The 16367-nt window shown below is 38.1% G+C and overlaps 1 protein-coding gene across 2 annotated transcripts in view; it reads left to right on the top strand.

Annotated features, from left to right (window-relative positions):
• Positions 1-15956, top strand: part of LOC107565209 (ski oncogene-like) — a 36954-nt gene extending 20998 nt beyond the window's left edge. The window contains exons 2-7 of one of the 2 annotated variants that reach the window (XM_016250529.1): positions 11014-11127; positions 11668-11771; positions 11886-12166; positions 12349-12572; positions 13621-13851; positions 14043-15956. In XM_016250529.1, coding sequence (XP_016106015.1) covers positions 11014-11127; positions 11668-11771; positions 11886-12166; positions 12349-12572; positions 13621-13851; positions 14043-14264 — 1176 coding nt within the window. In that variant the 3' untranslated portion in view covers positions 14265-15956. Of the gene's footprint in view, positions 1-11013; positions 11128-11667; positions 11772-11885; positions 12167-12300; positions 12573-13620; positions 13852-14042 lie in introns of both variants that reach the window. The other variant, XM_016250461.1, reaches the window with a different exon arrangement.
• Positions 15957-16367: the final 411 nt, after the last annotated feature.

The raw sequence follows: 16367 nt of genomic DNA, 5'->3' as shown, positions 1-16367 counted from the left end.
ATTAGTATGTCCAAAAATTAACATTAACCCTGCATTAACTATTGGTAATAAACTGTTCCCAATTGAATTGAAGGTGGTCTTTATAATAAGTATTACATGTTAATATAAGCAGTTATTATTACAATAACTTACCAGGTCTCAATTTAAAAATCAGTCAATAATCAGTAACGCTAGGGGTGTGCGATATGACGATTTTTGATCGTGGACGATTAAAATGTCTCCACGATCTGCTTTTTAAGAAATATCGTAGTATCGTGCTACAGCACACGTTCTATCAGATGCAGTTCTGGCGCCTCTGTCTCAATATACTGTACAACGCAACATACATTTACATCAGTATTAACTCAGCGGTGGACACTGCACTTATTCGCAATCACAAAACTACATTATTTGCATGTGCTTTAGAGCATTGCTGGTTAAACGTTTAATTCACGTGCTGCTCTGATGTGCGCCTTTTCTGAGCGCCTACACCCAAAGCGCGCGCACTAAAAAGCCTGTTAAACAGTGCCTGAAGACTGAACTAAGTTATCTTTCGCGCTAATACTGTCAAAACACACATGGTTTACATATAACTAGTTGGTTATATCTAAAATGAAAGTAAAGAGTTGAGAGAAAAACAGATATGTGCCTGTATATTAGATGCGTGCAGGTCTTAAAGGGACAGTAATAAATATGCTGCCTACTATCATTAAAGGGGCATACTGGGGGGGGGGGGGGGGGGGACAATAAACCATAAAATTTCTCATGAACCGTGCCAAATTAGACAACTTCAAGCTGCTGTGGTCGCGCCACGTCAGCGCTCCTGTCTGTTGTTGACATTATACCAGGGGTCTCCAACCTTATTTCATTCAGGAGCTACTTTTTTAAAATGAAAGCGGCTGAGAGCTACCAATGTTATACAATACTTGAATCTCTTAAATATCAATCCAAACTGTTATACACGGCATTGTTAAAATGTGCTGGAAATATTAAAAAAAGCACTGAATTAATTTTACCAAGTTTTATGACAAAAGCCAAGAAAGACTCAAAATGTTTCTTAAAACATAAAATGCATTTTTGCCCCGTTTGTGTTATACTACTTACACAATTATTTAAAGTATAAAACATTGTTATTTACAATACACATCGTGGTTTTTAATCATATTTTTAGGGGGGACAACCATCAGATAGGCTGATTTCCGCCTATGGGGTAGTTCACCCCAAAATTTAATTTCTGTTATTATTTACTCACTCAAATGTTGTCCCAAACCTGTATTAATTTCTTTCTTGTGCTGAACACAAAATAAGATATTTTTAAGGATGTGGGTAACTAAACAGTTGCATTCTTCAAAATAACATTTATGTTCAGCAGAAGAAAGAAACTCGTTCAGGTTTAAAACAATTTTTGAGTGAGTAAATGATGGTATCAAAATAAAACACTATGACAGAACTGACAGACAGATGACAGAATTTTCATTTTTTTGTAAGCTATTCCTTTAATGTTAATAAAACAACGAAACACAGTGAAAAATCACTCACTACTCTTGACTGAAAACTTTAATGCAGTTGCTTTAATAAGAATCAATCTATATAGTGTTTTGTGTTTAGATTTGTTCATTTAATTTCTTCAATGCTACTGCTAAATACACCTATCGTACCTGTTTGTTTTATTTGTATATTATGTGTATTTGTAATGTGTATCATTATTCTTATTTTTGATAACAAAGATAAAATAATGAGAAAGATTTTTTATCGTCACCCACTTTGGCCTAAATATACACCATTCTTTTTTTATATTTTGTTACCATGAAAGGCTTTGTCTTTATAATAGAGAAATTAGTTTGGCTGTAAATCTCAGACAACTTACAAAATAGTAAAACCAACATGACAAAGAATCGTGGTAAAATCGTGAAACATGATATTTCTAAAAAAAAATCATGATATGATATTTTTGCCATATTGCCCACCCATAAGTAAAGCTAACTTTTAATTATACTGATTTATTGTGATTTTAAATTATTTAAAAAATGAAAGCTTACATAAAATGCTAATTAGGATAATAAAAGCTTACTTTTAATTAACTTTATTCAAACCATTGTTAGCATTGTTAGCATTGTTTACTTTAAAAAATAAAAAAAGTTATTATAGTTTGCTATATTTTTATGTTTAGAATATCTTTACCAACAACGCAAAAACATTAATAATTTAATAATGATGTTAAATGTAATATTTAGGAAATCTTAAATAGAATATCCATTTTCATACTGTATTATTTTGTGATTCCTAAATTCACTTTCACAAATAACATTTAAAATGTCTGGTTTTAGTGTTTTATTTTAAATTTTGTAATTTAATTTCTATTTTAAAAAGATTTTTATATCAGTGCGCATGCATCATAAATGTTCCAGCATATGGTCTTATAAGGTATAGAACATATGAACAGACACAGACAGACAAATGTGCCTCAGCTGTTAGTGGACAGGCCACATGGGTCAGTGTGGATTGGTGCTGGTAAAGCTGGGAGATTACAATGCTAACCCTATAGGCCCTCTTTAGAGACAGGGCTCAGAACAGGAGCACCGGGCCCTAATCCTTCTGACCGGATCAGACTGAACTAATTAACACACAGAGCAGCGTGTCCTCGAAACAGGGAACATACACACAGCACACTCAGGAGACATTTATATAACACACTGGCCCGTATCTTCGTTCTCTCTCATGTGTCAGACCTGAGCTGACGCTGACTCACTGTTAAGATACTCTGTCAGCCATTTTTGCACAAGTTCAGAAACACCAGATTATCTGTAAACCAGCCACGATTCGGTTAAAATTAAGGTACTTCACAGGCTTTATGGGTGCAGAGCGCTAGCAAAAGTACACGTTTAATGGATGTCAGGTGTGGGCGTCCATGTAAAAAGTGTCCAGAAGAATGCCTGGCTAATGTTAGCCACAGAAGCAAGACTGGGAGAGGGTCTGGTCTGCAAACGCCCTAGAAGTAGAGATGCCGAATTCGTTATTTTGTTGTGTTTTGTTGGTTGAGTCAGAGCTGATCTCAAGATGTTATGCGGTTGCTATGGAGAAAAACATTGGCCCTTTCAGATTCAGAGGAGCGCTGTAAAATGAAAATGGTCCAGGAAAAAGAAGTTTCCAGGAATTTTCAGGGTTACAGAGCAGACAGCACATCAAATGAGCAGAATAATGTAATGCCTGCTGAAAAAAACAAGCATAGCTGGTCACCTCTAGTCTCCAATTTAGGATGCTGAAGCCACCACCAGCTAAACCATCTCCAAGCCAGCATGAAATATACAAATGGGTCTTTTCATCAGGCATGCTTCATGTTTATTATCTGACAGGTTTGTAAAATGAAAATTCTGTCATCATTTACTCATCCTCATCGTTCCAAACATCTATGACTTTATTCTGTGGAATGTACAAGAAGATTTTTTTTTAAAAATGGTTTGGTTACCAACATTCTTCAAAATATCTTCTTTTGTATTCGTCAGAAGAAAGTTAATGAATGGTGACAATTTAAATTTATTTATACGTTTAGACCTTTTTGTTTCGTGAAAGATTTCATGTATCAAATCTGTATCTTTTGACAAGACGTTCAAAGCGAAAACTGACTGGACCCCGACACCATCCAAGCTTTTATTTGAAGGATGCATTGTTTTTTTCCATCGTTAGGTTTCCTGTCCTGAAAGAGTAAGTGTCCTTCTTTGCTGCTTTATGGAAGAATGAGCCTCTCTGTTTCCCTATTAATCTCTTTATGTAATCATCTGCTTTGTTAAGCTGCGCTGAATGTGTTCCATGTGGATGTAGGTACTACTTCATGGAAAAATGGAAAAGGGATTTTTCCAAAATGCAAGGTTTCTATGTACAGATGTGACAGCGCTTCACACAGTGCTGTAATAACACCCAATTTCAACCTTGTATGTCTTGTACTTTGGAAAAACGCTCAATTACGGCGTTCTGGGCTCAGCGGTTAGCTCTTTTTCGCCTTCGAAATTTTTTTGTTTTTCCTTTTACCACGCAATCCTCTGTTTTTCCTCTCCTGCTGTTTCTAATGCTTCCTGTCATTCTACGACATCCATTAGCACTTCCACCTCCATTCTGCCGCACTTATGTTTGTTTTGACGAATGCTGGGGGAACATTGGGCTTTCAAAGTGACTGTAAAACACTAAAATAATCCATTCCCAGCCTTGGCTGTATCAAACCTTAATTATAGGGCCCACTCCCCATTTCTGCCTTGCTCGCAAATGCACAGGCCCTGAAAGCATTTCACAGAAAACTGGCATGTTTTCCATTACTGTAGGTCCACTTGCAGTGATTAGCCGTAGTCTTAAATGGACACGCTGCTAAAGGTCAAGTGATGGACTCCCTCCTAGATGGTTGCACACTATTGTGCTAGGGCTTGGAGTTGCACGGAGGATGTCTGTGCTGTCTTTACAGCACCTCTGTGTTGTCAATTGTCAGTGTTTAGATGGCATTAGGGCTTGAGAATGCCGAAGGGTGGTTAGAAGCAGTAAATTTCAGATGGATTTATTAGCCTCACTTGAGCCAATTACCAGCACGCCACCCCTCCCCTATCCCAGGGCAGACACAGTGAAGGTGCTGTGACATCGTTGAGACCCTAAGCACTGACCCTAACTTCACCCTGCCGCTTCGCTGAGGGAGCTTTTACAACTTCAGCAGCCTCTCCATACCCTGACACCTCCAGACCTCCCCTTGGCATTCACTCCCTTATCACCCCTCCAGACAAACCCAGCACTGCACCTTATTTGGTGGAGGAGTCACGGTTATTGCCATCAGTCTGCCATGCACAGCAAAGTACAAGCTTTCTTTTTCTTCCAGAAGCATTTTGAAGTTCCTGGTGTGTGAGGGCTAGGTATTGCTGTGGGCAGGGAGTGTTTGTGTATTCAGTGTCTGACAGACCAAAGCAGCTCCCTGAAAAAAATGCATGTCCTGTGTGTCCTGTCCTATTTAACTGATTGATCGCCGGCTGGAGCATTACGTATGAGTGAGTGCAATAATAATGCATTGGTTGCATTCCATATATTTGGTGAAAATTATTATGTTTCTCACTTCTCTGACTTTTTCAGTCATAATTTGGACTTCATTTGACAGAGACCGTGGATAAGGAAAATGGGAGAGATAGGAAACATTGGAACAGAACATGTTGTGGGCTGGACTCAAAGCTGTGTTTCCCATATTAGCTCCAAGGCCCGAGTGTTGTAGATTTTAAGCTGCATATATTTGATAAAAATACAGTAATATTGTGAAATATTATTTCAAATTCAGTTTCTTTTAATATATTTTAAAATGTAATTAATTTCTGTGATAGCGTAGCTCAATTTTCAGCAGCGATTACTCCAGTCTTTAGTGTCACATGATCTTTCAGAAATCACTCTAATATGCTGATTTGCTGTTCAAGAAACATTTCTTACTATTATGAATGTTGAAAAGAGTTGTGCAGCTTAATGCTTTTGTGGAAACTATGATTCATTATTTTCAGGATTCCTTGATGATTACAAAGTTCAAACGAGTGGCATTTTATTAAAATTGATATCTTTTGTTGCATAAAAAATGTATTTTTTTTTAAATAATTTTTAATGTTTTACTGCATCCATGCTGATTAAATTTTTTATTTATTGAAAACTTTTGAACGCTTGTACTTGTGCCAGCTCTGACAGCGTCCTCATCTTAATTTGCCCTTGCTATTAACATTTTTGCTTTAGTTTCTGTGATTTCTTTGCATTAGGCTCGGGAGATTTCACTAGCTGTTAGCAGAGACAGGAGGGGCTCTTCAGTGAGATGCACAGCTGCTAACAGAAGTCCACACTCACTGGAGGAACTAAAGCCCCATCTGCTCAGTTAATCACTCAGCCACGAGAGCCAAAGCCAGCCAGCCATTCCACCCTCTGCACACTGGGACATAGAAACTGCAGATAGAAAGGGCGGGAAGACCATTTGACTTAGTGTTGGTTCAGGGGCTTGTGGCTGTCTTGAAGCTCTTCTACCTGACGTGATATTATGACCCTCTTTATTTCAAGCCCTTGTGTTGGTATGGTGAAGAGGAGATTCAGTGAGACTTTAATCGTCTTTCTGCACTTAACTGCTTGCGCATTAGCATTAGAACTAAAGCACACAGATTAAAATTTAGGCACGACCAGCACTCAAGTTCCAGGCAAACTTGTTCCATTTCATAAAGATATCAAGATCAATTTTGGTAGAGCTGTATGTATGAGTTTGAGGATTCTTTTTATTTTTGCAGTCTGAAAATGGACTACTTAATGGAGGACTTCTTAAGAGTCCGATGAGACCATACCCTTATGTGCCTGCTGGAATACGGCATATTGAAGCAGATGGATTCCTCCATCACTCTCAGAGCAGGATTATGTGTTACGCTCCGCCTTTGCCTCAAAAGTCTGTTCTCTCTTCAGCTCAGACAGCATCAAAACTCCAGTCCAAAGGCTATTAACACAATCCAATCAAGATTGGTTTTCCCTAAGGCTCCGCATCTGACTTCTGGAAGAGGATGGACTTGAAGGGAAACGTTATGGCGTGTTTTTTTCCCCCTGGCACTGAAAGCAAAAAAGCTGGGGACATTTTCAAATGGCAACGATCTGCCAGCTGACACCTGGTGACAGCCAAGCTTAATATAAATTTTGAAACCCTCCAAAGCACTTGCACTTGCATGAGGACAGCTGGCATAACCTTATCCTTTCTCTCTCACATAGTAGACACTTTCATCCTTTATGGTCTTCCAGAAGCTCTTAATCAGAGCACCGGTCTCCAGCAAGTTTCAAAAAAGCTTCTACCCAAGTGTGCTTCACCAGTTTTGCCCTTGACTTTGGCAGAGCACGCCGAAGCACACACAGATCTGGGGATTACATGCAGGATTTCCGTGGGGGGAAAAGAAAAGCTGTAATAGGAAACTTGTTGTGCCTGGTTGCTGTGCACCACCACCGCTACAGCTCTTTCAGGCGGTGTGGCACATTATTGTGAGGATGTTAGTTGCTTGAGTAAGTTCAATAGAGCAGACTATTTTTGTTTCATGGCAAATATAACTCCACTTGTTTGGCTTCTAAGTAATATCAACAAAGATTTGGAGCATGCACCATCTCCCTGAAGAAACTGGATGGTGTATCGCAACGAATGCAAGCAGAGGTTGATATTTGCTTCATTAGTCATTCCGAAATCAGAAGCAAAATTTGTCAGATGTTACCCAATCCAGTTTATGACAACATGCACCCATGGCTCTTGGACGGAGCAGTGCATTCCAAACTGTTACACACAATATTTGTCTGGGACATCTGCACATCTTGAACCATTTGGCACCTTTTAAAATCAGTATCAGTCCAGTTATGTTTTTTTATTGTTTTCACGCATTGCAAAAACTAGTGACGCATGATATATTGGTATAGTCTTATAAATATAGGTTCCAAAATTTTATATAATTTGAATATCTGCCATTTATTGTCTATCCGTCATTAACATAAATATAAAGACTTGAATATTCATAAGTTGATTCGTGCAAAGCCTTTGGTTATGTCTGTGCAAACATGCATGTTTCATCTGTGTATGTTCAGCCTCATGTTTGCCGTAAAGCACTCCTTTATAACCTGTTTTCAAAGAAATCTTGCACAATAGGCATTTAAAAGGGCATAGGATTGAATGGCCACTTTAAGAGTAAGCCGTACTTGGCCTTCAAGTATACATTCCTGCTGCTTTGTGTTTCCTCTGTGGTCCTGCTCCTCGAACCCGCCCACTCACATTCAGGAACCAGACGCTATGGGTTCCCACAGGGCCATCAGCCAAAGCAAACTACAGAGAGGAAATGTGGCCCTCACTCGCTCACTCTTTCAATCACTCACTCACTCATGCACTCCGTCAGTAATGGAGCCCTTGTTAGTGCTTTTTTTTCTTCATTTTCTCAGTCATGATTAAGAATATAGAGTATGTTACGTTTTATCTTGCATGAATATTTTATCCGTAGTGTAATGTGTAGTGCTTTGCAATCACCTTATTTAGAATTTTCCAAAATTGTATAATAAATCCAGATGGCCACAGGCTTCCTTTAAGGTTTATATAAAACTGTAGGTTAGAGTCCAGATGTTGAACATGTTCTAATCTGCATCCATTGTGTGTTTGTGTGGTTTCGTCCAGCTGTTTGATACAGTCTGCTGTGCATGTGTGTCACAAGGCCATGCGTTTAATGTGGTTGTGAGTGAAGGCCGTGTCACGGCTGCCCTGGTTTCAGATCAGCGGACGTTGCATCAGCGACTCCCTTGTGGTGTCTGGGAGGGTGCACAGTCAAAGACTATTATGTCTGGGACGCCCCGGTCTTCCTGGAACTCCAGACCTCAGGGAAGGAACAAACACAGACAGACGTTCTTTGTTGGGTGTGCAGTGGTTGTTCAACACTTGAGTCATGTCTTGACTTTACCCATCCGCATTTTTTTGAAGGGGGGGGTGCTTCTCTTTGCGCAAAGCAGGCAGGTCTCCAGATTCTAAAAAAATAAATAAATAAATACTGGGGTTCCATTGGCTCCTAAAATTCTAATCTTCCTTTCGGTTTGTATCACGCTTTTAGAGTCACGGTTTCGGTACGGTTCGGTATGTGCTATGTTTAGGGAAAAAACTATATTGTCAAATAAAAATAAAGAAAATAAGAACACATTAACTACAGGCAACAGCACAAATAAATACAATAGAGCAAAGATACAAATAAAATAAACAGTGCTTTTCAGGTTTTTGTAGGTAGGTCTAACAGTTTTTAGGTACATAAATTGAATAAAGTAATCAAATGTAAAATAACATTGCATATTTGACTGTATAAATTAAAGATTAATCCTTATTAAAGTTACAAAAGTTATTAAATCAAGAGCAGTGAGTGATTTCCGTGTTGTTACTGTTTTCACTTTAAGAGAACGCACTGATCCAGTGCACTGATACTATATGTTCAGCCGACTATATCTGCTAGAATACCCACAACGACGGACATTGTGACATAATTTTTGTGTGAATTTGTCCATTCAAGCACAATACTTCACAGAGAGCTTAATATTTGCGCGCGTTCTGAGACTCGGGTTCATGCGCTTCGGATGAACGCACACACAAATCTTCACACTGCACGCGCGAGTTTGCGTCTTCTGGCTCTTTAACATTTAAACTGGCCAGGCTTAAATGAGTTTAGTTTAAACACAGATAGCAACGGTGTGCTGTTCAGGTCTCACCTGCGTTATCAACACGTGATGACGGCATAAATGACAGTTATTCCAGCATACAGCACTCGCATTGATTTAAGAGTAACTGGTTATTGTTTTTTTCTCTCTCATCGCTCTTGTTGTAATGTATTGGGAAGCCAGAATTTGTATCCGTCAACCGAAACATGCATTAGCCGTACACTAACCAACCATATTACAGATGCATTGTCTGTGGAGAACGGTACGGTTCGATTTTTTACCGAGAACCGTTGCACCCCTAATATATTATATACATACAGTGGTGTGAAAAGGTTTTTGCCCCCTTCCTGTTTTTTAATTTTTTTTGCATATTTGTCACACTTAAAAGATTCAGATCATTGAACAAATTTTAATATTACACAAAGATAATGCAAGTAAATACAAAATGCAGTTTTTAAATTATAATTTCATTTATTAAAGGAAAAAAACTGTCCAAACCTACCTGGCAAAAAAAATTTATTTGCCCCTCCTCTTAAATCATGAAAAAACTGTGATTAACCACATTATTTTAGAAAGCGGAGTTAAATTTCACTAGCCACACTCAGGCCTGATTACTGCCAGACCTGTTGAATCAAGAAATCACTCAAATAGAACCTGTCTGACAAAGTGAAGCATGCTTAAAGAGCAACACATCATGCCGCGATCTAAAGAAATTCAAGAACAGATGAGAATCAAAACAGTTGACATGTATCAGTCTGGAAAGGGTTATGAAGCCATTTCTAAGGCTTTGGGCCTCCAGCGAACCATGGTTAGAGCCATTATCCACAAATAGAGAAAGCTTGGAACAATGGTGAACCTTCCCAGGAGTGGCTGGCCTACCAAAATTACTCCAAGAGCGCAACAAAGACTCATCCAGTGATGGAACCATGAATTCTGCACTCTATCAGAAAATCCTGAAGGAGAATGTCCGGCCGTCAGTTTGTGACCTCAAGCTCAAGCGCACTTGGTTTATGCAGCAGGACAATGATCCAAAACACACCAGCAAGTCCACCTTTGAATGGCTCAAGAAAAACAAAATGAAGGTTTTGTAGTGGCCAAGAATCCGTGTATCATTCTATCATTCGTTTTTTGATTTAATATTGAAAGTAGAAAAATTAGAAAACGGCTCCTTTTTCATTTTTTTCCAAAAAACGAGAAATAAGAATTCAGTTTAAATTTTCGTTTAAGAGCGAATGCTAAATAATGTGTACTACAAGATTTCTGTCACTGTAGCAGGTATGAGACAAAATCCAGCCCGATATCTCCCCCTTGTGTCGTATCATAGTCAACGACAGAGCCGCAATGCCTGACCTTATTTATCCAGTCATAATTCTCATGTGGTGTTTCTTACCTGAAAACACAACATTTCTCATTCATTGTGAATCATTTTTGTATCAGCACCTCCTCCTGAGTTTGTCCTCACCTAACTTTCGCACTTACTCTGGCTGTCTGGATGTTCGGGTTACGGGGGTGTTTTAAATTCCTGAACTTGAGTCAGAAAGGCACAGGTTTGGGCAGGTCATTGGTACAGCAAAGGTAAACACATCCGGGATCTGACATGCTGAAACCTGAGGGCAAAGGGGAGGATTAGGAACCCTTTTTAGTTGCATGAATACCTGTAGTGTTTGGTTGTTATTTGTACTGATGCTAAATTTACCTCTGATTTCTCTCAGTTATTTGCTGAAAGCTGTAAGTCGGTTTGACACCTACATGGTCAAAGCTGTACCTCGGTGCTGGTTTCTTGGCTTCACAGGGTGTTATTTCATCTCACAGAATGTGTTTTCTTTTCCCTTCTTTTCAATTTTACAGGCTTACAGTCCCATTCCCTCCAAAAAGTCCAAACATGACTGCTCAAGATCCCCATCAATGGATAAAGAGAAGCAAGCTGATTGGCTACAGTCTCTGGCTGCATCTGCAAATAAGGTACATTTTGTTGGCTTATATTTTTCTTTATGAAATGCATTATCCAGATAGTAATAGTATTATTTGTCATTCATAATTGTGATTTCAAAGCTTTCATTTATTATTATTATTATTATTATCATATTTAGTTTATACATATGTATAATTAAATAATTTGAGCTTAATATAATATACAGTATATAGGGCTATTTTACACCAGGGTATTATGAATTTAATGAAAGTTACTGCTCATCAAAGTTGTTAGCATTGATTAGTATGGGTATTTTATCTTGTGGACATACTGTAGATATTGAAGTTAGGGATACACTAATATAAAAAAAAAATCTACACTAAAATAAATAAATAAATAAAAACACTCAAATCTAAAGTCAGTATTTAAATGCCACTAGGGAATTCAGGCATCACAGCAATACTATGATGTACAGTATGAAAAATGAATATTTATTTTGAGATTTAAGATAAAGAGTGTTATTGTTTTTTAAGATGAACTTTATTCTATCTTGCATCCCTAATGAAACCCTTTTATTTTTCTCTTCTTAGGATCTTAAGCAGCTCCAGTTCAAGCAAAGACCTTCAGCCTTCAGGCCCTGGTCTCCCAGAGTTCCTTCTGCTGAGCGAGAAACACCTAGCCACACGTATGAGAGGTAAACTACTGATTAGCCATAAGTAATTCATGGATCATCTCCACTGTGCAATGCATCAATACATTTCCTTGATTGGGCCATGTAATTAACATCTAATTTTCCCCTGACATTCAGATCGCTTGCTAAAGGACAAGACGGCCTGGTAGTCCCAAATGTATCACTGCCCATTTCCACATTTAAAAATAATGAGCAGCCACCACAATGTTTCTCTCAGCCCACTGAGAGCCACAACACAGGCAAGACAGAGAGCTCCAGGCCAAGAAAGAGGTGGCCCTCTGCAGAGAGACAATCACAGCCGGTGGCCAAAACCTCTCTGCCCACTCCAGTAGTCAGACAGCGTGCTCTGGAGAACGAGGACTCGGACACAGAAATCGAGGTTGACAACTGTAGCAAAGGTAGGATCTCAAAAAAGAGGATTAGCGGTTAAATACATCTGTGGAAATCCTGTAAAAAAAATTATGGCTAATGGAAAAACATTCACAATATCTGGCAACTTTTATTTCACTGGTGTATTATTCTCTGATTCCAGTTCCTGCCTCCCGTTCTTTGATGTCCCCTCCCTTTACCAATGGCGTAGGGGTGATGAACCTCAACGCTTACAGCACTGCAGAGGTGCATGACGAGAGGGTGAGACTGGGGGCGGCTCCTTACTCTGAGCTGGAAGTCCTCAAGCAGATGCTCTGCAGTGACCTTAACTCTAAGGAGGCTAGAGAGAAATTCCTCCAGGAGATCATCCGTATGCGAGTAAAGCAAGAGGAGAAAGTAGCTGCTGCTCTGCAAGCCAAACGAAGCCTTCAGCAGGTACTTACTGCAAAGTCCAAAAGTCTGAAAATCTGGAATTCAAAAAATAATTGAAAGAATTGTATTCAAAGAATGACTTAAAATAAAGGCCAAAATATTCCAAATATTTAAAGGGACAGTTCACCCAAAAATGAAAATTCTGTCATTTATAGCTCACCCTCGTGTCATTCCAAACCCATAAGACCTTTGTTCATTTTCGGTACACAAATTAAGATATTTTTAATGAAAATCTGAGAGCTTTCTGACGCTCCATAGACCGCAACACAACTACCACGTTCAAGGTTCAAAAAGGTTGTAAGAACCTTGTTAATATAGTCCATGTGACATCAGTGGATCAACCGTAATTTTATGAGGCCAAGAGAATACTTTTTGTGCGCAAAGAAAACAAAAATAATGGTTGAACCACTGATGTTATTGAATTTTGATGTGTTGCTGTCTATGCAGGGTCAGAAAGCTCTCGGATTTCATTAAAAATATCTTAATTTGTGTTCCGAAGATGAACAAAGGTCTTACAGGTTTGGAACGACATGATGGTGAGTAATTAATGACAGAATTTTCATTTTGGGGTGAACTATCCCTTTAAATCCACAAAATATTCAAAATTCTATTTTAGAATAACTCTAAATATTGCCAGTGTTCTTGTTAACTAAAACTAAAAATGGTAATAATTGTTAACAGTAATTGAAATAAAGCTGAAATCAAATAAAATATGAATGCTCAATACTCAAAAAAATTGAATGAAAATTACAAATATTACGTTGACCACTAACTGAAATAATATTCAGTTGATATGCTAAAAATTGCTAAATTAAACTAAATTAAAGCCAAATTAACTAAAATTTGAAAAAGGAAATTATAAAAATAAAAGCTAATTTGAAATATAAATAAATACTGTAATAGTACATAAGTAATACTAAAATAGCTCTTCTTCTTAAAAGTTATCCACGATCAAATAAGCACATTTGTGACACTACCCGTGTAAATTGCTTTGTACAAAAGGTGTCAGATTCATGTGTTATGTTATAATAATATTGACTGTCTTCGGCAGGAGCTGGAGTTTGTCAGGGTGACTAAGAAGGGCAGGCTGAGGGAGGCCATCGAGGCAAAGCGGAACCTGAGGAAGGAGATTGAGCGCCTCCATGTGGAGTGTGAGAAGAAGGTGCGAGATGCCAATGAGTCCTGCAGCAGGCTGAAGAGGGAGCTGGACAGAGAGAGACAGCTCCGTGTGTGCGATAAGGGCTGTGAGGCAGGACGTCTGAGGGCCAAGTATTCCTCACAGGTGAGATTTAGCACATCCTGTTGGTATATTTTAACACAGCCAAGTACAGACGGTAAATGTACACTGTGTCCTGGCCGGTCGCTAGTGGTCTCAAATTGAGGATCCCATTGTATATAATAAAGTATAATGACAGCAAATAGGATGTGCACAAAATTTGCAACATCTTCAGCTGCTCTTTTTCACTCTCTCAGATTGAAGATCTGCAGACAAAGCTCCAGCAAGCAGAAGTGGACCGTGAGCAGTTAAGAGAGGACCTGCTGAAGGAGCGGGATGCCCGGCAGAACCTGGAGAGGGTCGTCAAAGAGCTCCAGGAACAGCTGGGCCACAAAGCAGAGACAGAGGGAGACGCCATCTCAAACACACAACCGACTGAGGGAGAGAAGAAAGAAATGAGAGATTCAGATATATCTTAAACATTTAATGTGTTTAGTGTGTGGCTGTAGTTGAAGACTTTGATTTGAGGACGAGTAGAGGATGCCTCTAAAGCCAACACTTTCTTGAAAAAAGTACTGGAGCACAGGAGAATGATAATAAAAAACAAGCATTTTACAGTGAACGTTTACCAAAACCAATTGAAACTGCAGCTGTAATTCATGAACTCGAGTAACTGGAAAGAAGTTTGCTCGCTCCTTGAGAGGAGGATGCTCGGAGACGGTGGCATCGCGTGTAACTGACTCTCCTTCAGTTAGCCTCTTTAAGCTAAGCTAAGGATTTTTTTGTTTTTTGTTATAAGCTATTTAAATTTTCTTGCAAAGATACTTGAATAATATTTGGGAAACGAACATGTTTTCTATTCACAATACGTTGACAGTAGCAGGTGAACAAACTGCTAGTGCCGCTGATACTCTGTAAACTAGAAAGTGTTACAAGCCAGAATTCAACATAGTACACAGGTGTTGTCATTACAATGTTCTGCTCGCTTTTATTTGACCTTTTTGTTCGCTGTTGAATTAAAATAGTTTGCATGAGCGACAGTGGTATGGTGCAGCAAAGCTTTATTATAAGCCTACATTCAAATGATCTTTTTATCTTTGTATTTTTAATTACTATGTACTTAAAACCCTATAGTATTGGCAACGATCAATATGGGCTGAATCCTATCCTCTGTCCTGAACTACAATTTCAAGTATTATACTTTACTAATTACCAGTTTTCGCAGTCCAAACAAACATTACAGCATGTTTTGTTTTGGGGGTTTTTTTTCCGTTCGGAATCAGAATTGTGACAAACGTCCAATTTTAGTCACTGGTTTTAGGGCTCATTTAACGTAAAAAAAAGAAAAGAAAATGCTGTTAATGAAAATAAAATTTCTACTTGTATAGAAATTAAGGATATATATTTTTTTACTTTCTACCAAAAAAAAAGAATTGCACTTTTAAGAAAAGATAGTTTTATTGTGTATTTGAAGCCCTCTGTTTTTTCAAATCTCAGACACCAAGTATTGAATAAAGAAGTTTTCATACATTTGTTACAGATGTGAATACCACTTAAACATAAAAACATGATGTAAATATGATAGCGTGCTTTACACTTCACTCTAAATGCTTTTGCTCCAAACCAATAGACTCTTATGTATAAAAAATGTAACACATAAATGAATTTCTCCTATCATAATTTCAACTAGAGGGCATTTACTATATAAAATCCTTATCTAATATTAACAAAAAAAACTTAGATAATTATATTTCTGAATAAATTCAGTCCCTTTGGAAATCACTTTATATAATTACCAAAGCAAAATTTCCCATTCTGAGTTTGTGGTGGATAAATCAGAAATGTGACTGATGAACTGTAAAGAGTATTTGCTGAATTTCTAATAATCTTTTATCTCCATTACCCCTGTCTTGAATAAACCCGCAGTAATTCATATACTAACTTTTCCATCTCTCTATTTATTCTGGGTACATTTTTACTTCCCCTTCTATATAACGAGATCTGTATGCTTGCCTATGTCTGTTTATAACCTTTTGATGTTTTCATGGTCACTAGAGATATGCATTGTGTTCAGGGTCTTGTCATAGTTTTGGTTTTGATGTGGGTCATTTTCGTCACTTGTTTTAATGTTCCCCCACGTATAATAACATCATTAAACAGAATCAACCATTCTTTTTGTGTTTCCTGATATTTTTTGTGCCACACAATATTAAGATTATATAAATCTAGGGCCACTGTAGAGCCTAGATTTGATAGCAGCATTTTAAATGTAAAGATAAATAGTGTGTGTGTACTACCGTGCAAGCGTCTTAGGCCAAAAAAATGATTTTTGTTTGCTCAAGGAGTCTGACGACAGCCAGTGCTCTACACAGAGATCCGATCTCATCATCATCCAGTCTGTCTGGAATGATATGAAAAATCAGAAAAGTCAGACTAAATCCAGAATACCTGGCAACATCTCCAAGATGCGTCAAGAAACTTACCTGCAAAGCTACCTGAAAAACTATGTGCAAGTGTACCTAGGGCAAAAGCTGTTTTAAACGCACTCCAAATGTTGATTTGTATGTATATGATAAAACAAA

This window comes from Sinocyclocheilus grahami, unplaced genomic scaffold (genome assembly GCF_001515645.1).
Source record: "Sinocyclocheilus grahami isolate Dianchi unplaced genomic scaffold, SAMN03320097.WGS_v1.1 scaffold3.1, whole genome shotgun sequence".
Taxonomy (NCBI): Eukaryota; Metazoa; Chordata; class Actinopteri; order Cypriniformes; family Cyprinidae; genus Sinocyclocheilus; species Sinocyclocheilus grahami.
This window is presented reverse-complemented; position numbering and strand designations above follow the sequence as displayed.